General features: G+C 36.0%; 2 protein-coding genes across 5 annotated transcripts in view; one reads left to right on the top strand and one right to left on the bottom strand.

Moving 5' to 3' along the window:
* The window catches only part of LOC145690173 (phosrestin-2-like), a 624,883-nt gene that overhangs the window by 101,216 nt on the left and 497,053 nt on the right, over positions 1–26,614 (bottom strand). The window contains exon 4 of the mRNA XM_081764804.1: positions 25,737–25,886. Within this exon, the coding sequence (XP_081620930.1) occupies positions 25,737–25,886 (150 nt within the window). The remainder of the gene's footprint in view (positions 1–25,736; positions 25,887–26,614) is intronic.
* Positions 1–26,614, top strand: part of LOC145690174 (uncharacterized) — a 345,250-nt gene that overhangs the window by 144,591 nt on the left and 174,045 nt on the right. The window lies entirely within an intron of this gene.

The raw sequence follows: 26,614 nt of genomic DNA, 5'->3' as shown, positions 1-26,614 counted from the left end.
CGGCCCGTGCAGGTCTCTAATATATATATATATATATATATATATATATATATATATATATATATATATATATAACTGGTAGAGAGCGTTGGCTTAGCATTCGGATGACCATCCTGACTGAGGTGTTTCCATGGTTTTTCCTCACCCACACCAGGCAAATTCTGGGATGGACCTACAAAATAGGCCCTGGCCGCCTACCTTGCAACATCCTGTTCCGCACCTTATCCCGGCCGGAACCTTAGATGCCTTCTGAAGTGGTTCAAACCAGAAGTGGCAAAAATCAATCACTTTCGGTTTTAACGTTGATTGCTATAGAGTGTAAACGGTAGTAAATATTGAGAACCAGTTTTCTCCAATCAAGTATTAAAAGAATATATTCCGCCTCTATCTAATCTCTCTACCAAAACCAGAAATGGTAGTAGAAATCTACTACTACTTCCGGTTTTGACATAATTTAAATTAGATTAAATTAGCGTCCCGTTCAGAAGCGAGGTTATATGAGATGTAGCCCTGCAGATTAACGTGGGATTCGAACCATATGAGCTCCTGCCGGAAATCGAGCGACGGTACGCTGTCCGCATAGCCATGAGGAACCTCAATGTTGAGAAAATATCTTGCCGTACATACGAAACTATTTTATGTGCTATACACGTAACATTGATACTTGTTGATAATAATAGTAATAGTAATCAAGGACGTAGCGGCAATGGAAATTCGAAGTGCTATTTCTGCTGAGTAATAGAATAAGCACTAATATAAATAATACAATAATGGTTTCAGAGTAGTCCAGAACAATAACCCTTTACTGGTAGTTTGCTTTCAAGTTATTAGAAACATTATGAGGACGTGGTTTTAGAAATTTAAGGGCACAAAAGCATTTTAAAATGTGGAATTTTAATTACGTAATTTATTTCTTATTGTTAAAAATTTGACTTTGCAAAAATGCAACAAAATTTGTTAACTGCTACATTTATTATCATATTGAGAGAGTTGTTTGGCTCAGACCATGAGATTAAGAAAAAGGCACACTGACAAGACATCCCGGATTTAAAGGGACACTTTTGGTTTTATGCTAGTTGTTCCGAGAACGCTTTTCGGGCCATCTAAATATTCCGGGTTTTAAAAATCGTTAATTTCTTCAATAATAATAATAATAATAATAATAATAATAATAATAATAATAATAATAATAATAATAATAATAATAATAATAATAATAATAATAATAAATAACGGTGCGAGGAAATACCTATCACTTTTGACAATATCTACAAAATTGTGATTTGTTTTATGTGTGTTTGTAATAATGCTTATGTAGAGCGCATCTCGATTGAACGTGCATTGAACTGAGAATATGGTAATGTTCATAGCGAAAACATACTATCATTACTTCCACTCAGAATTTGAGGATTACCTTATGCAATACAAAGAGCCCTTTCAGAAAATTCATTCTTCTGAGAAACATGTAGATTATGAAATAAGTTAAATCCCCTTCATGTTAATACTGGTAGTAACTACTGAGCCGAGCAGTAAATTTTTAAGAAACGATAATATAACGGAACGATGTCAAAGAACTCAGATTGTGTGACTATGTGTAATGTCAGTGTGTAACAAAAATAATAATACTAATTGATCGTATATTGTTATATCAGAAAGTGTGTTGTATAGTATAATATTATAATTATGTAGTAATTAAAGTGGTTATTGATTTTTAGAATAATTCTTGGTTTGTCATTATATTTGCATTAAATTAGCAATTCATGTAGTGTTAATTGCTCTCGGTTAATTCATTTGCACTTACACTAATTAAATTAATTTATTCCTAGGTGTTATATTCTAATAGTTACTTCCTAACATATGCTGTAAGTGTAAAATATTAGTATAGTAATGTTTAGGGACGTAACAAATGACACACTAAAATTAAAATCTGACTTCATGTATAAGATATCCCGGTTTTTCAGTTTGAGAATATGATCAAGTTGAGAGAATAATATTGGGTTAGAAAAAAAAATGTATTTTCTGTTGTTTGAAGTTTACCATACTTTGTTGTGCACGATGACTTGGTTGTATGAGTTTGGTTTCACAGTGTTAGCCGTTGATAAATAAAACACGTATAGGAATGTTTATGTCCAGCGATAACCGTCATCTGAACGTCAGCGGTTTACGATTATGAAAGGATCTGACTGAACCAGGTAGCCTACTTTTATAGCATCATATTTCATTTTGACAATACGTCCGGTATTATAGCTCCACGTATGTCTAGCTGTACAACATAATTGAAGGTTTACTTTTAATCTGCTGAGCAACGTATACAAATGTTTGATTCTCCTCGGAGGCTTCCAAAAAATTTTAAAATCTTAAAGAGTATACTATTTGTTGGTACAAATTTGTTCGTCATTTGTCTGGTGTTCTCTCCCCAGAAATCAAAGAGATCGATAGGGGAATGTCAGATGAAGTTATTCCGTGAAAAATGGCATGTCTTAAAATATTTTGACATTATTACTCAATTAATTCTTCGATGCAAGCTGCGCATATTCCAGCATCATTTACGTCATAGTTCTGTGTTCTTTCTTCACAAAAACATTTATGTTTAGTTGGAGTTAGAGAGTCTTTCACGTTTGCTAGTAGTTTCAGAATCCAGGAACACTTTAGTTTTCCGTGTTTGTGGATCTCTTCCTCGTACAGAAATGGATTCTCTTCTGTTCACATCGGCATTCTGTCTTTTCTCCAAAAGTAAGAATAAAGGACACCCAGGATCGTATGTTAATCATACACTTGTCATACCTTTTACTTGTCATAGGTTCAGCTGTCAGCTGACAGTCATAGTAACACACATCTGTATGGTCAGTCATTCTTCGAATTATTATCGACTTATCTCAACTGCAAGTTTTCATCTTAGCAGAGTTCAGTATGGCAACTATCATTAAAGACATCTATTCTTATTCACAAAGATTCACGTTTTCAATATTAATCACTATAGATCAAAAATGATAATGGATAGCGAGAGGTGGTTTTGCTGTAATCGATTAGATGTCCCAAAAATACATTTAGTCTCTATCCGTAACTCTCTACTATAATAATATGTCATAAATCCACTACAACTTCCGGATTCAATACTGATTTAAATGAAGCAAAAACGACAAGAGATAGAGAGAAACGGTTTCTTGGAATCGATTAGCGTTCTAAGAATGGGCACCATCTTCCATCTTAACCTCTATTCAAACCGGAAGTAGCAGAAACCAACCGCTTCCGGATTACTGTTGATCACTACAATGTAAAAACGATAATACCGTAGATAGCGAGAAGTGGTTTTCTGCACTCAATTAAATAACCCAAGAATGTATTCTATCTCCACTCCACTCCAGTAGAAATCTACCATCACTTAAGAAAATATCACAGCATACAAACCAAACTTGTTCACGTGGGGTACACACGACACCACGTGACCTATTGACTTTACGTTACACTTTTGCCACGTTTTTTTCTTTTCTAGCCGTATCTGCTATTCTGTTTTTCATAATGTAATTCCTTTTCCAACAATGAATGAAATTAGTTTTCATTCATGGTGTTTGCACTTCCTAATTAAGTTTCTCTTCCACTTGGGTAGTTTTCTTAATCAAAAGACTAATTTCTGTATAATTATCTATATAGTTTACAAAGACGAAAAACACAGAGAAATATTAATGAATCTTTTAAAAATCAACTATATACAGAAATTGCATTGTCTTTTAAATACGAAAAACCATATTCTCATCAGTCATTCTTTTTAAAAGTTGTTAGCTTTGAAATTACTGGGTTTCACAGCCCCTGGGTTCTCTGGGAAAATCAGGAAATGTCAGGGAATTTGATTTTTGTCAGGGGAAATCAAGGAAATTATTGAAAAGTTCATAATATCATAGAAATTATTGAAAAGTTCTTAATGTCAGGGAAACCATGTAGACGTTCTCAGCATTGAAGGCAAATTTTAATAATGAAGTAACAAAGTTATTACTTCATGATTACGAATTTCTATTCTATTCTGTTTCTAAATCCCAAATAACTTTATTACTTTAATGAACTAATAATGTTGTGTGGGATTTAGAGATCATACAACACAAGAATATAGAATAAGAGGTCACAGATGCATTAAGTTGTATCAAGGTGTGTTGTGCCAAGATTTATGGTTATATTCTTAACTCTAAAGTCAGTTGAGCTACAGCATCTTGAATCTCTTAATGTAGACAGAGCGTGGCGTCTCTGATCATCTAAGCTTAGATACATATGTCTTTTTAGCTGACTTAAAAAAAGCGTTCTAAATTCTAGCCGTTTATACAGGATGGTAAGAAACTATTTAAACAAACTTTGGGAGCTGATTCCCGACATCGAAACCAGCAAAAAAAGTCCTGTGGCACATTGGTCAGTGAGGGATAGTTTCGGCGATATAAGGTGCCGAAAGCGTGGGAATATGAACTTCAGAGGGCTGCTAATTCAAAAACAATGCAGAGAGTGCTGTATAGAGTATGGCACTCGAAGTCATGCCCGCTTGATTGAAAAATGTTTGTTTCAAACCTCCGCAAGATGTGTGCGAGGGATTCTCTAAAGGAACGTTGGGATTCCTATAACCTGGCAAGCAATTCCTACGTTAGTTTGGAGAATCCCTCGCACACATCTTGCGGAGGTTTGAAACAAATATTTTTCAATCAAGCAGGCATGACTTCGAGTGTCATGCTCTATATCGCACTCCCTGCATTGTTTTTGAATTACAGCCCTCTGAAGTTCATATTCCCACGCTATTGGCACCTTATATCGCCGAAACTATCCCTCCTGACCAAAGTTCCAAAGGACTTTTTTTTGTTGGTTTCGGTGTCGGAAATCAGCTCTCGAAATTTGTTCAAATAGTTTCTTACCATGCTGTATATGTGTGTTTTATGCGTATGTTCAAGCGAAACTCTTTGACACAGGTGCACCGATTTTAATGGATCTTTTTTGTTTGTTTGTTTGTTTGAAAGAGTATTCTTTTCTGGTTGTTCCACATAAATTTCTTAAGAATCTAACCATAGACTTCGGAGCTAGAACTGAAACTTCTCAATGGCTGATGGTATTCATACAATAATTGTGTGTATGATCACGCATAATTTTGACATTGGTGCACCAATTTTGTTGATTTACTTTTTGTTTAAGAAACATATGTTCTGGCGGTGGTTTCATATAAATTTCATTAGGATCCTGATAATAGTCATCGGAGCAAGACAATGAAACTCCCCAACAGTTGATAGTGCTAATAATGTAATTAACCGACTTCATTGTGTGCAGGACCACGTATAACTTCAGCGCAGGTCTACTAACTTTGATTATTCATTTTTAGTTTCAAAGGGCAGACTTTCTCGCATGTTTCGTATAAATGTCATCATTATCTATTGACAACCTTAGGAGTTAGACTGTGAAAATTCTTAACAGCTGACAGTCATAACATTGTGTGTATGTTCACGTATAATTCCGTATGACGTAAACCAAGTATATATTTCGTCATGCATGTTTTCTAGGCTGACCATTTTATGAAAAAAATAGTGCCCTACCTTTAGTTTAGGTATCAAACTAAACTAGTGGGATTACGGAAAAGTGGAAAAATTGGACAAATTGTTGTCAGGGAAATAGGTGAAACTTTGGCTAGGAAAGTCAGGGAAAACAGCTTACAAAATTCTGTGGGAACCATGAATTATTATTAGGTGCTTTTCACTCAACAATTTCAATATCAGGTAATCTACGTATTGTAAGTGGTTAAAAATAAAGATAAAATGAACCGTAAAACTAAATGTGTGTGTACAAAACTTACGCCAGTTGTTGAAGAAAGACAGATTTTAGGAGAAAAATAGTTCAGGAACTAGTGGTGGTTCGTAAACGTTTGTCCTTGCTTAAAGATCTAGAGGTATAAGAAAGTTTGAAAACTTTTCTTAAAGAGCCGTAAACTTGGAAGTTTAAAAAATAAAACATAGTTAAAGAGATATAGACGGGAAAGTTTGTAGAAAGACCTCCGACAAAGGGTTTGAAGCATGGAAAACTTTGGAAAAGGACTCCCCATACAGAGCTAGAGTCACAGAAGATTTTCTGAAAAGTCTTTTCGCAAAGACCAAGAAGAGTAGAAAACTATTTAAAAAAATAGATAAAGAGCCAGAGACTTGAGATATTTCTGTTGAAGTATTTAAATAAATAAAGAACTAGAAGTGTGAGTAACTTTTGTCAAAAAGCTCAAAGAAAGAGTTACAGGAGTGAGAAATTGTATGGAAAGAACTTAGATAAAGAGCTAGAAGCATGGGAGATTTGTGTGAGAAGACAGGTGAAAAAGAAATAAAAACTAGAAGCATGGAAGATTTTTGTGAGAAGGCACAGCTGGAAAAAGAAAAAAATTAGAAGCATGGGAGATTTTTGTGAGAAGACACTGGTGAAAAAGAGAAAACTGAAAGCATGGGGGATTTTTGTGAGAAGACACAGGTGAAAAAGAGAAAACTGAAAGCATGGGAGATTTTTGTGAGAAGACATAGGTGGGAAAGAGAACACGAAGTATGGGAGATTTTAGTAAGACAGATGTGAAAAAGAAAAAACTAGAAGCATGGGAAATTTTTGTGAGAATGCACTGGTGAAAAAGAGAAAACTGGAAGCATGGGGGATTTTTGTGAAAAAAACACAGGTGAAAAAGAGAAAACTGAAAGCATGGGATATTTTGGTGAAAAGACACAGGTGAAAAAGAGAAAACTAGAAGCATGAGTGATTTTTTGTGAGAAGAAGTAGATGAAAAAGAGAAAAACTAGAAGCATGAAGATTTTTGTGAGAAGGCACCGGTGGGGAAAAAGAAAAAAAACTAGGAGCATGGGAGATTTTTGTGGTAAGACACAAGTGAAAGAGAAAACTGGAAGCATGGGAGATTTTGTGAGAAGACACAGGTGAAAAACTAGAAGTACGGGGGAATTTTTTGTCAAAAGACTAAAAGGGTTAGAGGAATGGGAAATTTTGTGGGAAGACTAATGAGTCAGAGGCGTGAGAACTTTTGTGGGAAAACCTCAGGTAAGGAGCTAGACACGTAGGCACTTTTTTTTTTTTTTTTTTTTGTAAAAATAAGTAAAAGAAAACTAAAGTGTAGGAAAAGAATAGATACGTCGGAATATTTTGGTCAAGAGACTTTATGTAAAGTTTTCAGTTTTAAAATGTTTGTTTTACGTTTTTATGCAACACAGAAATTGTGAAGGACGGGACCTACTATTAACATGGGCTCCGATCCACAATTGAGGCTTGTATCCCATGCAGCTGACTGGCACACAGATCAACATACAACATTAACGCTCACAGTATAAGCCGTTCGTACTTTATCATCTCGCCTTCAAAGGAGATGGATAACAGGATCATGCCACCGGCCCCGACTTAGATAAAACGTTAGAGGAGTCAGGATATTTTGTAAAACGACCATTGGTAAAGAACTAGAGGCGTGAGAAATTTTGTAGAAAGATCTTAAATAAAGAACCGGAGCCGAGATAAAGAACTAGAGGCGTGAGAAATTTTGTAGAAAGACCTTTGATAAAGAACTAAGGGGATGAGAAATTTTGTGAAAAGATTTTAGGTTTTTTAATAAGACTTAGGTAAAGAGCTAGGGGTGTGGGGAAATATCTATGAATAGATCTTTCTTCCGTCACTTTTAATTAATCAATATACAACTTCGAATCACGCTTATATGCAGCAACTAAGAGAAATAGGTGTAGGAAAGGAGTAGAGACAACGATACAGGAGATTGTTTAAAGAAGCTTCCTGACTGTTTATGCGGCTCATTAAAAGCGACAGCAGCAAACAGTGATGTCATAGAGTATAGTTTTGGAAATTATTGTCTTGGGTTAAGAACTAAAACCATGGGAATAATATAATGCCTCAACCATGTGGTGAAAATTGTAGTTGTCAAACTGACAAATACTCACGCACAACTATTGACTGATATAATAGCGACTGCCAGAAGTTGAGAAAATCCTTGTTAACGTAGAACTAATTTATCAGTTACTAGCTGTAAGGATCTTACTAGCTGTAAAAAGAAAAATCGTATTTGATGATTGAAAAAAGTGAAAGCACTTTCATTTACTTGGAAAGACTTTCACTTTGCTTAATCTAAAAATAAATAAATAAACCAAAATAAAAATACATCAACTACGTCAGGAATACGCTCTTTCTTATAATTTTAAGTGTTTTTAAGTTAATTATTTAATTATTAAATACGAAACACTTTCCATTACCTTTAGTTCCTCAACAGAAAATTTTGAACTCATTTAAATTACAGTCCATTTATGCTCTTTTCGAATCAAGAATTGATAATGTAAAATTCGCTAGTATTATGTCTATAAAGCATTACGAAGGTCCACTATGATCGTCAAACGACTTTAGGTGATTCCGATTGGTCAGATATTGCTTTCATTTATGACTTTGTAGATGGAAATTCATTATCTTGTAATGCAAGTAGTTCCCTTATTATATCTTGATGCTGGCTGAACTCTGAAAAAAAATAAATGCCTCAACCAGGATTGAACCTGGTACCATCCTCGCTAAAGACACATATGCCTAAAATGCTTTCTCTAAAGAGCATCCCATCATGCCACTAGTAAAAAAAATGCACACGCTTGGATACATTTCTAATTGCACTTTTTTATACTAATTTGAGGACGCTGAATCAAAAGAAAGTATTTTAAAACTTATCCGTCTATGGCGTCACGAGAAAAATGACTTCAGTGTCGGAGTTTTAGAAGTACCACTTATGTCAATTGTAAAAGATCCCATCATTTCTAATTGCACTTTTTATAGTTGTTTGATAGTGCTAAGTCACTTTCCATTACCATTAAGGACTATTTTAACACTTATCCATCCATAGTGTCACGAGAAAAATGATATCAAAGTTGGAATCATTGAAGTGCCTCTTATGTCAATAGTAAAATGTGCACAACATTTCTAATTACTTTTTTTAAATATTTGTTTGAGGATACCAAATCCAGTGCATTATTTTAAAATTTACCATTCATGACGTCACGAGAAAATGATCTCAAAGTTGGAATCATAGAATTACTGTTTATGTCAATAGTAAAAATGCCCAAGATTTCTAATTGCTCTTTTGATACTTGTTTGAGGGTGCTAAAGACAATGGACTATTTTAAAACATATCCGCTCATGGCGTCACGAGAAAAATGACCTGAAATTTGGAATATTTTGCGTGTGACCTCACGGACGGAAACACTTAAAAATTTCATTAGATTTAACTTTCTCAGAATAGTATACGAACTGCAATTAAAAGTGTGTTCAAGCGTAGGCACTTTTATTATTGGTATAAGTGGTGCTTCAAAGAGTTCAACTTTGAGGTTATTTTTCTCGCAACACCATGGATGGATAAATTTAAAAATAATTTACTTGGATTCAGTGTCTTATAAAAAAACGCAGTGTGGAAATTTATCAAAGTGTGGACACTTTTTACTAGTGCCAAGATTGTATGTTTTTTGTTCTCTTATATCTTTTATTTGTCATAGATAAATAGTGTATTTCGTTTACGAAAAATTCACTCTTTTTATGCATTATATACTGAAAAGCTATAATAAGTTTTAATTTAATTTTTTATGGACTACTAGTGCTTGTCCTTCCTCCTGGGCAAAACAAAGAGAGAGAGAGAGAGAGAGAAATATACTGGACAGTTTCTGCTTTTACTGCATATCGTCTAACTTCATTAAGTATTCCTAAATTTAAAATTTAGAATAGCTCAAGTACGTTAACTTAATTTGAAAAACATTTGCATAAATTGTCAGTACCTTTTAGTGAGTCCATTCTGGGAGACCACCTCATAGACTGTAGGTGGCTGTAGATTTGTTCTTCGCAAAAAAAAAAGAAAAAAAAAGAAAAAAGAAAAAAAGAAAAGAAAAAAGAAAAAAAGAAACAATATTTAAGTTTACAGCAACAACTTTTAATTATCATTTCCATTGTCTTCTTTAGTATCATGAAATTGTTCTGTCAATATTAAATGTAACTTTAGTATCATCCTTTCTGTCGTTTTACTGTATATACTGTATTGCGGGACTGGAAGTTTACTTTCTTACTTTCGATCGCTGGTAGAACAGAAGAAAGGATTGTAATTATAAGGGAAAAAATCGAATTCGAAATTTCAACGGTTTTACACGTATCATGGCTTCTACATATTGAAAAAAAGTTATTTTTGAATACTACCCATCCCAAGTTTATATACACTCACCTAGAGGACAATGTTCAACGTATCCGCTCCAAAGTTTAAAATTAACGTTTTCGTAAGATTCTCTGTGACTTTTTCCCGAATGATTTCCTACCCCGAAAAATAAGGATAGTTTACTGAAAAGTGAACATAAAAAAATGCGATTTGGTCGATCATAGCTCTTACGATTTTGTTTATAGGCCTATTTCATTAACAATCCCATACTGTGAGTAGTATTCGGGACCGCTGATATCACTTTGAACTTTGACCCCTCAGTGCCTCTGAATCCTTGATTCAGGACCCATGGTCCCTGGCCCAGCATCAATGACCTAGGGGTACCCCTTAACTCTCTATATTTTGGCAGGGGTACCTTGGCCCACCCCCTAAAATTTGGCAGGGGTACGAAGGACCATACCCTTAAATTTTGTAAATTCCCAAATCTAAAAATTTGGTATGATAGTATAGGACCAAGCTATATATACCTGTATAAGTTTTGGGGGTCCATCTCGTTTCCATTTATGGTAAAAAAATTGTCAAAAACTCAAATTTCGGAGGTTTTTTTTGACTCAATTTATCCCCTTCGATGAGGTCTTATTACATTATATGTTTATATGGGCTGTATAAGGGTTTATTCTCTTTTATGTTTTCAGAAAATGAGTAAACTCAAAATAAAAAAATAAAAAAAATGAAATAAAGTTTTCAAACGAAAAATTCATAAATCAAAATTTTTAAACTAAAAAGAATTCAAATTAAAATTTTCAAACAAAATTCTTAAAATTAAAATTTCGAACAAAAAATTTCAAACCAAAATTTTCAAACCAGAATTTTTATATTAAAAATTTTCAAATTAAAATATACATTTTTTAAATTTAAAATTTCCAAACGAAAAAATGTCAACAAATCAAACTAAAAATTTTAAACAAAATTTCGCTTTTATTATTTTTTTTTAAAAATTTCTGGTTTAAAAATTTTGGTTTGAAAACTTTCAGAATTTTGGTTTTAATGTTTTAATTTGAAAATTTTAATATAAAAATTTTAATTTGAAAATTTTGGTTTGAAATTTTTAGTTCGAAATTTTTTTGATAATTTTAAGTTTGAAAATTTTAGTTTGAATTTTTTAGTTTAGAAATTTTGAATTGTGAATTTTTCGTTTGAAAAATATTTCAAAATTTTGTTTGAAAATTTTTTATTCCGAAAGCTTATTTTTTCACTGAAAATTTTTTTGCTTAAATCTCATGAATCTTGTTCAAAATTTCCACCTGACTCATAACAAATGGCCTAGAGAGCATTGATAAATTATTATTTTTATGACCAGGGGTGGTTCAAAAATTTACAATTTATACAATGTATCCTGGTCGTATCAAAGAGAATGTATCCCCATACCCGTCCAAGGTAATAAAGACTCATCAAAAGTCAATCATCAACCACGTGACCGTACTAATATTTGACATCCAAGATGAACTACCAAAATTTAAAAAATGAGTCCTATCAATTTTTTTTTTTGGACAATTCCCAAATTGAAAGGAGTGATTCTAGGTACCCCTCCCAAGGAAATATCAATGTAGCCATGCCTTATATAAGGAAATGAACCCTGTACACATCCATATAAGATAATACGACCTCATCAAAGAAGACAAATTATGTCAATCGAATATCTTCCACGTGGTACAACTTACTGCTTACTTTATAATTTATCAATTTTAAACCATAAAATGGAACTAGATGGACTACCCAAATTTATAGTGGTATATATTAAGATCCTATTTTAAATTTTGCAATTTCCAAAATTGAAGGGATGAGTCAAGGTACCCCTCACTAATTTTCGAAGTGGTGCACTAATATACCCATGTCTTATGAATGGAAAGAGAACCAGTACACACCCATATAATCATATAAGGTAATAAGACGTCATCAAAGGGAATAAATTGGGCAATAACCGAACACATGGTTGTACTAATATTTGGCAATTTTTACCTATGAAAGGAAACGAGATGGACCACCCAAATTTATAGTGGTATTTATTAGGGTCCTATACTACTGTACCAAATCTTTACATTTGGCAATTTCCAAAATTGAAAGGCTGGTCAGTGTGCCCCTACCAAATTTTCAAAGGGGTGCACCAATGTAGGGTAGAGTGGGGACAACTGGGACATTTTCACTTCTGATTTTTTTTAAACCTACAATTTTGCTTCAATTGAGAAACTAAAGGTGTCATATTAAAAGTTGATCCTTTGGGTTAGTCCACATTTTTTAAGGTCAGTAGAACAACATTTTATTAAAAATTTGTTAAAGTTACTTCGACAGTGCATTTTGTCCCATTTGACCACATTGGCAGGTGAACTGGGACACTTGTTGGGGTCAACTGGAACAAAGTAATATTATGTAAATAATGGAGAGTTTACCTTAAATGGTGAACATTACACGACAAACCAATATCAATTTTAAATATATGACTATTTAAACAAGAAACATCATACGTAGGACATACTTTTAATTGCTACTCTTAGTGATCAAAATTGTACATGTAACCTTTAGACCTATCAAGAAAAATTACGAGAAAAATGTTGAGAATGCTTCTAACTTTTATTGTTATTAGTTCTAATTTGAAAAATTTGTGAACATGAAGCATCTAATAAGTAGTAGGTAGGTTGATTAAACTAGTCACAAGGCGATAAACATGAAGTATGGTAAACAATGCCTGTAACACAGTCCTTACGATTAACTGCCATTAGGTTTACAAGAACAGAATATATTAAGCTATTTACAGTATTAGAACCACTACATACACTACTACTATGCTGTCCCAGTTGTCCCCACGCGAAATTCCCAGTTGACCACTCACGGCTATTTTTCACATTCCATCCCCTCACTCAAACCCGCTTAACGTAGCCATGGAATCGGCTTTATGTGTTGGAGCTCTAAAAGCACGTATTCAACATAGATATTCGCCTTAAAGAATACATAAGTGTTCTGAGATGGAAATTGCATTCATAATACGATACAAAGAATTTAGTTTTACGTATCAAAAATGTTCTTCTTGCTTTCCTCTGCTTTGTGCTTGTTAGATTGTACGACTCACACGCTATAAACAACAACCGTCTGATACTGCATCCACAGTACTACAAACAGTTCTCGTTAGTCCCACCAGGTGGTACCAGCCATGGGCGGCGATTAGGGGGGGCAGTTGCCCCCCCACTTTTTTGAAGCAACCCATTAATGTATATATCGTAGTTTCATTTGGAAGTATAAATTTTATGTATGTATTACTGTTTCATAAGAAAAATGGTGCTATGTAACATTTGCCGTTGCGTAAGCACGTATTGGTTGTCTACCCGTGAAGTTAAGAAAGCTACAGGAATTGCGTTTTAAGTGCGACGGAAAACAACCTAAAATTAACCTATTGGAGCACAACAATTCGAGCACACTTTCAATCCAGAGGTATAGAAGCCAAACCTGCTAAATCCATTTTCAGTTTTGTCAGGAAACGAAAAAGTGATGTCCTTATGTTTCAGAACTGTTTAACAATTTTCTTGTTTAGAGGTCCCTACTTAATACAAATGAGTAAAATCAACCATTAAAAAAAAAAAAAAAAAAAAAAAAAAAAAAAAAAAAAGTTGTTCAACAATTCTGAAAGCACGAGAGCGTCACTTTTTCTTCGTTCCCAGACAAAATTCAAAAATGGATTTAGCAGGTTTTGCTTCTATATCCCCTTCTTACAAGGGCTCGATATGTTAGTCAGCCGCTTTGAAACTAACTGAGAGAACATTTGGCAAAAAAAAGAAGTATTTCACAAGTTATTCTTTAATTGCGCAAAAACTGACAATTCCTAAAATGTCTTATCTTCTTTCTAAAGTAAGGAATATTCATTAAAAAGAGCGTAATAAAAAACAACTTCGACCTTTTCCATTGTTTTGTAATGTAATATACGAGTGAAGTGGTGTGTGTTAAGTGTTTAACTGTATATACAATTAAATTTAGTGAATTCAACATAATTCTAGGTTTTAGGATTATTTTGTATAGCTAAAGTGTAGAGTGATTCTAAGTATTGTTGACTTTTGATGTGTTCCAACAAAGTGAAAACTGCACCTAGTGGCAACAAATATGTTTCGGGAAGCTGCAAAAGCAAATATTGCTTTAAATGTCGTAGCCCATGCTTGTAGTATTTACTGTCTTTCATTTTCTAAGAGTAATAATATGCATTTAATAGCATGTGTGGAACTAAAAATTACGTTGTTCAATTATCCCCAGTTTCAGTATAGCATCTACAAAACAAGACTCCTTATTCATTACTATAATTAATATTGTTATTTCTACAAATTTGTTGTTAAATAATTTGATTACACAATTTTCCAGACAGAATTTTAAGATGTTCATGAGCGAGGAATCAAATCTCTTCTTACATTTTCGTTATTTCAGAGTATAAAGGTCTAGTACCTACTTGCGTTGGTTTTGTCAATTTACTTAATAAAATATGAAATACGATATACAGTATTTTAACTTAAAAATTTAGTATCCTATTAGTTATACAACCTTTCGTGAAACAAAGTGTTAGAAACAACCAGGAAAACTAAGTCTGACATACAAATATTCAGATCATGTCTGCCCCCCCCCCACTTTTAACGTCGAAACGCCGCCACTGGTACCAGCAATCAATGTCCCAGTTAACCTGCCGTTCCAGTTTTCCCTCTCTAACCTACCTATGTCTTATGAAAGAGAATGAACTCCTATATACGCCCATATAACCGTATGAGGTAATAAGACCTCATTAAAGGGGATAAATTGAGTCAAAAACCTCCGAAATTTGAATTTTTGGCAGTTTTTACCCTTAAAAGTGAACGAGATGGATCCCCAAAACTTATAGGGGTACATACTCTGGTCCTATACAACCATACCAAATTTTTAGATTTGGGAATTTCCAAAATTTAATGGGTGGTCCTACGTACCCCTGCCAAAATTTAGGGAGTAGGCCAAAGCACCCTTGCCAAAATAAGTATACAGGGGTTGGTCGTAAGCACCCTTAGGTTATTGACCCCGGGCCAGGGACCATGGGTCCTGAACAGAGACCCAGGAGCACTGAGGGGTCAAAGTCCAAAGTGAGATCAGCTGTCCCAAATACTACTTCCATTAGTACCTTGATAATATGGTATAACTGATTTGTCATGAAAAAAAAAATCGAGAGGTACAGGGTGCGGCACGTAAAACCGGCCCGTCGTAATACGAGGGCTATCCAGAAAGTAGATTACGTTTTGGAATAAAAAATCAACAAAGTATAGGAAACAAATTTTATTATATACAGATGAAAGCCACACACAAATACTACTTTTCGACATAGTCACCATTCAAATTAAGGCATTTATCGTAGCGATGTACGAGCTTGGAAATTCCTTCGTCGAAAAATTCGGCCGCCTGCGACTTCAACCACTTCGTTACCTCTTCTTGCAGCTGTTCGTCGTCATCAAAACGCTGCATAGCCAGCCACTTCTTCATTGCTGGGAATAGGTGGAAGTCGCTCGGTGCCAGGTCGGGACTGTACGGCGGATGAGGAAACAACTCCCACTGAAAAGATTCAAGAACTTCACGCGTGACATTTGCCGTGTGGGGCCGGGCGTTGTCGTGAATCAACAAGATCTTAGAGCTCAACATTCCTCTGCGCTTGTTTTGAATTGCTCTTCTGAGGTTTTGCAGAGTTTGGCAATACCTTTGAGCGTTTATTGTAGTGCCTCTTTCCAGGAAGTCCACCAAAATCACACCTTTTCTGTCCCAAAAAACAGTCGCCATCATCTTCCTTGCCGACATTGTTTGCATGCATTTCTTGGGTTTTTGGGGAGAACCTGTGTGCCCCCACTGCATTGATTGCAATTTCGTTTCACAGTTCACGTGTTGCACCCATGTTTCGTCACCAGTAACGATGCGATCGAGTAAAGAGTCACCATCCTTATTGTAGGCGTCCAAAAAGTGCAACGCTGCAGCCATTCGCTGATTTTTGTGGTCCTCTGTCAAGATTTTTGGAATCCATCTTGCACAAAACTTGTGGTAACCAAGCTTTTCGCTGATGATTTCGTGCAACAAACTTCGCGAAATTTGTGGAAAACTCAAAGAAAGTTCCGTTATTGTGAACTTTCGATTTTCGCGGACTTTAACATCGACTTTTTCGACAAGTTCGGCAGTCACTTTGCTGGGTCTCCCACTTCGATCTTCGTTGTGAACATTGGTTCGGCCATTTTTAAATCTTATGACCCACTGTCGCACTCCACCTTCAGTGATAATGTTGTCCCCATACACTTCACACAGCTGCCGATAGATTTCTATCGGTTTACAGTTTTTTGCTGTCAGAAACCTTATTACTGCACGCACCTCGCAGCTCGCGGGATTTTCAATTAACGCAGACATTTCAAACCGTCACAGTATCTTAACGGAGCACAGCACGAACCTCTCACTAGCACGGCTAGATGCCGACTGAGCTGCGCAACGCTCTGACCCCAAGATGGCCGCGCTAGCCCCGCCCCTAGCGGACACAGACGAAAACGTAATCTACTTTCTGGATAGCCCTCGTATTCTGGTATATTGTGTTTTTGGCAACACTTAAATAATCTACCTTCCTACCAAGAGATGACGTGTCGAGGTCGGGTCGACTTACGTGACCTGCAGCAGTCACGTGCAGCCGCAGTCAGTGAAACTTGTCGAAACCAGTTGAGAAAAAGGCCTCGTTGTGTTAAGCCGGGTGAGTGTCAGTGTGTGATAATGCCGTATTCGATACCCAAGCGTGTTGCCATTGTTGAAGGGTTCATTCTCACTGGATCTGTTGTGAAAACAAAGAATTTGTTTCGGGAGAAATTTCCAGGACGTTCTGTGCCAGCAAAAAGCATTATTCAGGAATTGATTGAAAAATGGCGGCGTACAGGATCGGTTCAAAATGCTCCCAGGAACAGACGACCATCTGTCTGCACACCTGAATTAAAGATGCAGGTGGAGGAGATAATGACAAGAAGTCCTCGAAAGTCAACCAGGAGATTGAGTCAACAAGTTCATGCGAGTGAGAGAAGTTGCAGACGTGTTTTAAGGGGACTGAAGTTAAAACCGTACCGAATAAGTGTTTTGCAAGAACTGAAGGAGCCTGACCTGCAGAAGAGGGTGCATTTCTGTTCATGGCTGTTGAGCAATGTTGCCAATGGTTTCTTAGATCCACTAATGCTCATCATGAGTGACGAGGCGTGGTTCCACCTGTCTGGGTACGTAAATTCCCAAAACAACCGGTATTGGTCGACAGAAAATCCACACGCAATCCACCAGGTACCCTTGCATGATGAGAAGATTGGTGTTTGGTGTGCCATTTTCGCCACATGCGTTATTGGGCCCATATTCTTTGAGACGACAGCGAACAGTGACGTGTATATGGGAATCCTGGAGGAGTTTTATACACACTTGACCGAAGAGGAGCGTCAGTTATGTTACTTTCAGCAGGACGGTGCAACATGTCACACATCAGCTGCATCATTGTCCCTTGTGCATGAGATGTTTACACCAGAGAGGACAATCAGCAAAGGCTTGTGGCCTCCCCGATCACCAGACTTGTCCACGTGTGACTTTTACTTATGGGGACTGTTAAAGGGAAGAGTATACGAAACAAATCCACACACAATTGAAGAACTCAAGACCAGGATCCAGGATGTCACCAATAGCATTACAACACAAGAACTGACAAGGGTATATATGAATCTCCTCAATCGTGCTCACATGTGTGTTGAAGTGGGCGGAGGACACTTTCAGCACCTGCTGTGAAGGCTGCTGTGAAGGTGAGTAGTCATATTCAATACATTACATTTCATTTATGTGTTGTAGTTAATCATATTCAATACATTACATTTCATTTTATGTGTTCACTTTACGGGCCGGTTTTACGTCCCGCACCCTGTAGTTCATTCCTAGGAGTGAGTATTGTTCGGACTACTTCCTCTGAAACGACTCAGGATTTTGTTCATATTTCATAAATAAGCATTTTGTTAATAACTCTATACTGTTCGGTAAATTGTTTCTTACGAAGGTATCAACAAAGAGTAGTTTATTCTCGGGGCGATTTTCTGAAAAACGAGTCAGGTAATTTTGTTCATATTTTACAGATAAATATTTCAGTAATAATCCTATAATGTTGCGTAAATCATGCACATAAAGATATCAATAAAGGGTTGTTTACTTTGGTATAATTTTCTCAAAAACGACTCATATGATTTTGGTGATACTTTATAAGCAAATATTTCCATATAAACTCTAACATATGGTATAATTCATTTTATTTTGAAAAGTCCACAAGGGATAGTTTACTTTTAGGTGTAAGTTTTCTTCAGGCAAAGTTTTTCGATAATGCCTTATAATTTTGTGTGTATTTCACAAGAAAAAATTTCATTAATAGCTGTAGCATAACATCATTTAGTTTAAGCAATTGGAGCGAAAAAGTTTATTGCGGTGGCTCGTACCTTTTATTTAGCGTAAATCAAAATATCAATTGTGAAGTGTTAAGGTGCAGCTTAAATTTGGGATCTTACTAGGATTGCCTTGTACGACATTCCTTCTCATTGTATGGTGCTTAAAATTATGCTCAGTTTTCATTTTTAACCCTTGTTTCTCATATAGACATATACGACATACCTTCCCGCATTATATTGAGATCTTGTGGACCAAATACTAAATATAGAGTACATGGTAAAAGGAAATCACTGTTGTTGAATCTATGTATCTCCGTCCTTCGAATTTTGAAGGTGCGAGTTACATTATAGTATTGTCTTTTACTTTTTCCTCTTGAATTTTAAAGAAAGGGCTTATATTCGGATATTATATTTACTTTTTTTCTCTTGAATTTCAAGAGAGCGGCATTCAATCATTGTGTCTTATTTTTCTCTCTTGAATTGTAAGGAACTGGCTTATTGGATTGTCTTTTATTTTTTTTTCTCTTGGATTGTAAAGGAGAGGCTTATATCCGGGTTTTCCGGAAACTCTTCCCTTTTTTGGAATTAATCGTATGGCAAAGATGTCCATTTTACAATTGCAGGTCACTGAGGCTTACGCGGGGTCAGGCCTACTATACTTAATGAAGTATTCCGTCACTAAACTTAGTGTGGTTTACGCTAGTTCAGGCTCTAGGTTGGGTTTACCATTATCAATGAGACTCGCGGATACTAAAGGCTCGGGCTCGCTCGTGCTTTTGCTTACTAACCTGAGGTACACTGGCTCGGACTTGAGCACTTGCTCACTCTCCACTTATAGGGTTTACGTTCACATAGGGTCGTGCTTAATTATCAAGGTCAAGCCTAGTTAAGCCCGACAGCTCGGCTTGCGAGTTCAGACATTTTTTCTACCATATGGACGGCTATGAAACCAACGTTAGATCGCATAAGTGCCGAAGATCATTCTTACAAGGAACAGGCATGAACGTGTCATCCGGATATCCGAATCAAACCTAGTCTATTCGATAAACATAACAAAGATGTACTAATGTACAAAAAATTAAGTGCCATGAGCCACGGAGTAAGTCCCTGGGGCCCATAACCCTGTTAGTATAATATAAAGAAAATTGAAGACTCGCAGTGAAATAGCTATTATATCAACACTGTTGATTGGAAAGTCATAGTTTCTACTTCATTCTCTTCAGCATGAAACAAGCTTTCCAGAGGTGCTATGTATTGGGGTCCATAACGTACTTGAACAGAGAAAATTGGGAAAATGTCAGGAAATTCGCTCCAAAAATCCCTTCCATCAACTTTGGTCCCCTCTGGAATGGGCCCGGGTAAAAGCACACAATCCAAATGTATCTTGAAAATACTGCAGGCAATAACAAATATGTGTATCTAATTTTGTATTGATAGACAAAATAGGTATGAGGGGGAAAGCGTGTATTGGTATACAAGCTTTTCCGTCATATATATTCCGTCTATCAATACAAAACTTGGTACACACATTTCTTATCCCCTATTTTCCTTATCCTCTATCCGCTATTAGTTAATTTCCCGACAGTTTCCCAACTTTCTCTGTTCAAGTACGTCATGTTCCCAAATACATAGCACCTATGGAAAGCTTGTTTCATGCTATAGAGAATGAACTATAAACCATGACTTTCCAATGAACAGTGTTGTTGATGCACTAGCTATTTCACTGCGAGTCTATGATTTTCTTTATAATAAAGGGCTCCAGGGACTTACTCCATTGCCCATGGCACCTAATTTTTTGTACATGAATATCTCTTTGTGATGTTTATCGAATGGACTAGGTTTGGTTCGGATGTGCGGATGACACGTTCATGTCCGTTCCTTGTTAGATGCTCAAGGTCAATGTAAACCATCATATGAAACCAGTTTTACTCTACAGTTAAGTGGGGTTATTTAATATACAGGGGTTGCTTTTCAGAAATTCAAGTAAAATTTTTTGGGTGAGAGAAAAGGATTGGCAGGGTGAAAAGGTGCCTGTTATGTGTCAGAAACCTATCAGCATCATCTAACGTCTATTTTTGAATTCATGGTAGCAAGAAGATTCTTCAAGGTTACTTTTTTGTTGTGCACATTAAAAGCAAAAACTTTCAGGCATCATCTCGACTTTCTTCGAAAAGAAAAATAAATGCCCCCACAACTTTTGATTGAATTAAATTTGAGTTTAGCGTCCCGTTCAGCAGCAAGGCTATTATGAGACGTGAACCTACAGCTTAACGAGGGATCCGTGTCACATGAGTTCCTGCCGGAAATCGAACCGGATCTCCCACACCAAAGACGCGTACGCTGTACATAGCCAAGAGTTGTCAGAGTTCAAAGCACAGACGAACCTCTTATGGATCCACTTTGCATTTAGCCTTTCCTGCTGGTCAAGTGGCTTGTGCTCAGGGTCCCATGTTCGATTTCGAGTGGAAGAACGTGAAAATGTATAGTAATAGTAGCCACATGTGATTAGGAGTTAAAGAAATTTGTAACCGAAAAGACTTTGAGGATAATCACCGAAAATTTGCGCCGTAGACTTAACGTTGCTATGGCGATTATTATTGTTTTCAAGTAACTTTGTTTACGTGTTTTATTAGCATGTAAGGCTACTAATTGTAGCGAAACCTGTCTATTTGACATTTGCAGACGAGAGTTCAGCTTGGGACTAATGCACGTTGTATTGTGTTGTGTTAGGACTATTCAAGGCTACTTATAAAATCAACTCACAATTAGCATCGTCTGTTAAAAACTAATGACCAATTTGGTAGAGATTTTTAATTCTTATTGTGAATTCGCTCAGTTCAATTATGGATTTTATCAGAAACATATCTGATCTAGTCCAATAAATCGTTTTTAACGCGTAAAGATTTAATTAACTAATTAGCTTTGAAACATCAGTCCAGATGAAATTGTATAATCCTAATTCTAAGAAGAGAACATTTTCTGAACTGAACTTGAAAATAATTGTTTTTTTCCTTTCAGATCAGGATTATGTTTAGCAAAATTTAAGTCACTCATACACAGTGAATTTCATTGCAGCAAAATAACCACGGAAAGTAAGGGAAAGAACTATAATAAACTATACTCTTCACGTTGGAAAATAAGCTGTCATTTATTGCTAACTACGATGCTCATTCTGCAGCAATTTCGCCGTTTTGGCAGCTTTTCTGACAGGTGAAATTGCCCATTCGTTTCACTACCTCTTGAAATTAAACGAAAAGAACGAAAAGTTGGGAAAGATAATCACCAATTTTCTTTCACTCTGGGATTTCAGTATCTTGTTTTTTTTCTTTCTATGCTTTCGTCTACTTGTTTATACACTTCGAGATCAACGATGCGAGAACTTGAAGAGAGCTTTTCCAGAGTTTTCCTTTCTCTAAAGTTTTTATCAACAACTCTGTCCCTTATGCAGTTAGGAAGGTAATGGAGAAAAGGAGAATTAGGAGCTGTGTTTTCTTGCCTCATTTCTTTAAAGTAACATTGACTTTTACTTTACGAAATTGTGAATGTGGGAAACATCAACTTGGATGGCTCTAACCATGTACCTCAGGGATTGCACGAAGAAAAGTTGAGTATCTTGCCGACAGAGAGCATTGCACTACTCTTATAAATTATATATAAGTGCTGATGGAAATGGAAGAGAGAGGAAAGGGGAAACACAATTTTCTAAGTAGAGTACTCTAAGAAAACAGAAAAAGTTGTTTTAGTCTTCTTTCATTATTGACCAAGAATAGGTAAAAGAAAATCAATGATAGCAGCGATTTTGTTAGGAAAGGAAAGCTCGAGGTCTGTGGAGCAAGACGCAAAAAATTATGCATTGTCAATTTTTCAGGAAATTATTCAGAATATCACTAGCTCATCCATCCAGTGATCCTTAAAGTAATAATCTGATACCTGCACATTGTTCGACGAAGAGAAAACATAACCTTATGAATTCTCTCCTTTTTTATAGGAAGGAACAAATTCCTATAAAAAATATGTTAGAATACTATAGGTATCACACACCAAGTTTTTGACCTCTGATCTTCATTCTCAAAGTTTTTTCGTTTGAAGTGTTATATCCACAGGCAGGTTCTAGCCCACTTATTGTAGTGTAGTTAGGTATCGCTGGTAACCAAATAGAGCAAGGAGTAGGATGGCCTGTTGCTTCCTCTTTAGTTTAAGAAAAGATATAAAAAACTGAAATTTAAGATGCTGGAGTGAAGGGAGAGTTTCAAAATTAGAATTAGGGGTACTGTGGATACAAAAACTGGATAATTATGACTTCATTAAGTAGGTTTTAAGTTACGTGTTAAAATTAGGTCTTACAACGTTGTAAATGCATTGTCTCATACGTCTTTGGTAAAGACCCATAAAATGAAGGCAACATTTACTGTTGGTACCGTCATTTTAAAGAAATTGCTTCTATAAATACAAGAACAAGTACCAGACGACCACCTGTATCGGGTGAGAATGTCGACATCAAGAAGAGCCTCCACAGGAAGACCTCGTACGCGTAAATCTATATATCAACAGGTTACTCGATCTTACACCACAATCTTGGGGTTACTCGATCTTACACCACCACTTTCGTCTTGGGGTATGTGAAAGATACTACCTTCGTGCCACTGATTTCGCACACTATGCCTTAACTGCAACGTCATATGCCTATCTCCACTCACAATAAGTCCATATATGTTGATATATTGATAGTGTGCGGCAAAAATTTCATTATTGTTTAATGTATGATTATTTCCAATTTCGCAAGTACGTTGCGTATCTCTGTGTGTGATTCATGAGCACAATTGTTCCAAATATCAAATACCACTGAAATAAAAAATAAAAGATTGGACCGCAGAAGCTCAGGTAGAGTACTCGCCTCTGGTTCGTAGGGTTTCTGGTTCGATCCCAGCTCCCATCAAGTGGGCTTTGTGGTGTAGAAACACTATGAGCGTGGGTTTTTGCGGAGTTCTCCTGTTTCCTCCCTGTTTCTTCATTTCATAGTCATCACCGTCTTTCTTCGCTTCTTTCATAATCGTGGGACAAAAACTTTTTTTAAAAAAAGTTTCTGACCGGAAACATTGACATAAAACTTCTTAATTAAAGGTTGATGAAAACATATATTTGGAGTGTGGCGTTATGCGGATGTGGGGTATGAACACTAGAAAAGAAAAAGAAACGGAGAATTGAAGCGTTAAAAATGTAGCTCTATAGAAGAATAGTGAAATTTAGATGAGAAAATATGATATAGAATTAGAAATAGGAGAATCTGAAGACTATTTCGAAAAGAAAATATAGGTTGATTAGACAGAAGATTGAATGAGAGGAGAAAATTACTTAGAAGGCATGATTGAGATATAAGGCCAAATAATACAATACTAAATGTAGGGAAGAAAAACTACAAGAAAATGAAACTTTTGGATCACACATAGGGAAGAATGGAGAACTACGTCAAAGCCATTAAGAGATTGCTGGCACAAAAAGAAGAGTGAATATGTTCAACCAGATATCAATCAGAATTAGACGAATACCGATATTACTCTGCCTTTGGGTACTCTAGGTTCAAGCTAGAATATTTCTAAATATTTTTCAGAAAACATTTGTTACTCGAACATAATGAGGAGCAAAACATTAGAATAGTTACTTCTAAGTGGCTGATTTATAATACCAAAGCTAAGCTTTCGCTCAGAGCATCGACACTTAGAAACAAATAGGACTAAGTAGGAAAAGAGGCTAAGCGACAAAAAGGTGTAGAGAAGCGTCAGCAGTGTAAATATACGAACATTATTGAGTAATATCTACTAAAATTATTGAGTAATATTATCCATGAGTAATATAACTAGCTGCAAAACCGACGATTCCCTCATCGAAATTCTTGTTTGCTTGTCACTGCTGTGAGAGCTCCTTCGTGGCTAAGCGGTTAGCGCAGGCGCCTTTTTCGTGGAAGACATGGGTTCGGTTTCGGCGGGAGCTCATGTGGTTCGGATTCCACGTTAATCAGTAGGTCCACGTCTCATATAGCCTCGCTGCTGAAAGGGACGCTAAACTAAAATCAACTCAACTCAACTCCACGTTAATCAGTAGGTCCACGTCTCATATAGCCAAGCTGCTGAACAGGCCGTTAAACTCAAAATCAACTCATTATCACTGCTGTCTTAGCCATCGCCAGTTTGCTCGATCTACTCGCTCTACTGGCTTACTGAGAATAGAAGACGCATCATATAACATCGGACCAAAGAGTATCGAGTTAGAAATAAATGCATTAAAACGCCTCGACCTACAAGTTCTTCATCTTTCCTAATCAGCATTCATTTTCTCAAGATAGATGGACAACGTACAAAATAGTTGTAAATGATGACACGAGTTATCTTGGTCATTTAGGTCATGACTTTTGTCTGGGCCTTGGTCTCGCTTTTCTGACCCAGAAGTAGCCGGTATAATTATCACCAGTTTAACTGCAGAATTGTATAGTGAATTATTAATGTCCACTACTCTTAACTCGAATATTCACATATTCAGTTCCCGATACGTACCTCGATTTCTCAATCAAAACACGTACCATGTCTTGAATATTTCAAATGTAATTTTAGGTTTACGCATGTTCTCATGCTGAACATGATTTTGAACACATTAAACAAAAACGATTTAACACTGTTTGGTCCTAACGGCATCTCTCATATTCTACATAACAAGTTTTATAGGTTCGCGTGATCAAACTTTGACATCCTTTATAAGAAAATCATATAGTTTTTTTCTCTGCGATTCTCTCGCGCTTACACTTTGATATACTTTGCAATTATCTTTCAGTGCAATGCTTTGAGAGGCACTTACATAACAAGAGAGAGAGTATCATACTCATGAGAGTTACATTATTAGCCTCATAATATTCTCCATGTATGACAATGTTTCCATTGTCTAATTATCCCACTGTTTGGGTCACCTGTTTTCCCGGTTCACCTTATGACTCCGTGTCACAGGCCACTATGTTGATTATCCGTTCAATTACTGAAGACGCAGATGAAATTATTTTAGTAAGATAATAACTAATATAATTATATAATTATAGAAAATGTATAAAATTCAAATTTTACCTGCAAAGGAGTCAACGGCTCTTGAGCTACTTGTTCATGCACTGGGTAGAGTTGAGCCAGGCACATTACTGCTTCGTTACAAAATTTGAGCCCCATTACTTCTTCGTCCTCTCTGCCATACCGAAATGTTAGCGTTACTTGGCCATACACCTGAAAAACCAAGACAATACACATTGGTTAGACCTCCAAATATTGTATCGTAAAACTTCGAAAATTTTTGTGTCCTTTGTCACAAAAAGCATGTAAAAATATTAAAAATATAAGGTTTCCACTGTGCCATCGCTTTTCTACAAAACAGTAACCTATGAAAACCATAATTGGGCATATATTGTAAACAGAAACAACCTAGACGCATGCATGGATTATTATTCTCATACGCAGTACTCAACGTTCCGTCACAATCAGATCAAGTAGAAACGTAACGACCTGGGTCAAGCAAAAGAGTTCGCCAATGGAATGAATCTCACCGAGATGTGTTACCCTACCATTATACAAAAATCACAAGCACCAACTTCAACGTTCTTCTACTCCAACACCCTTTAATACCCTTTAAGAGTCGATAATAAACTCAACGATGGAGACATAAGAGATGCAGTTAGCTTATTAAATTTCTGAAGATATGATCACCTTATCTAATGCCTTTGTTGTAGAAGCACTTAAGGAGAAACACCATTCACATTCAGACACCTTTGCTTTACCAGATTCTCCTAAAGATCAGCCTAACATACCAAGAGTTTCAATTTCTTAATTACAGTATGCTATAAAATACTTCCCATATGGATGAGCTGATTATATTAATCACAGTTATTCTAGAATTACTTATTTAATCCTTTCAGATAACATACCACATGAAATAAGACCAACTTTTTTGGAACACC

The sequence above is a fragment of the Thermobia domestica genome, chromosome 7 (genome assembly GCF_964235325.1).
Source record: "Thermobia domestica chromosome 7, izTheDome1.hap1.1, whole genome shotgun sequence".
NCBI classification, from domain to species: domain Eukaryota; kingdom Metazoa; phylum Arthropoda; class Insecta; order Zygentoma; family Lepismatidae; genus Thermobia; species Thermobia domestica.
Note: the sequence above shows the minus strand (reverse complement) of the source record. Positions and strands in the feature narration are given on the sequence as shown.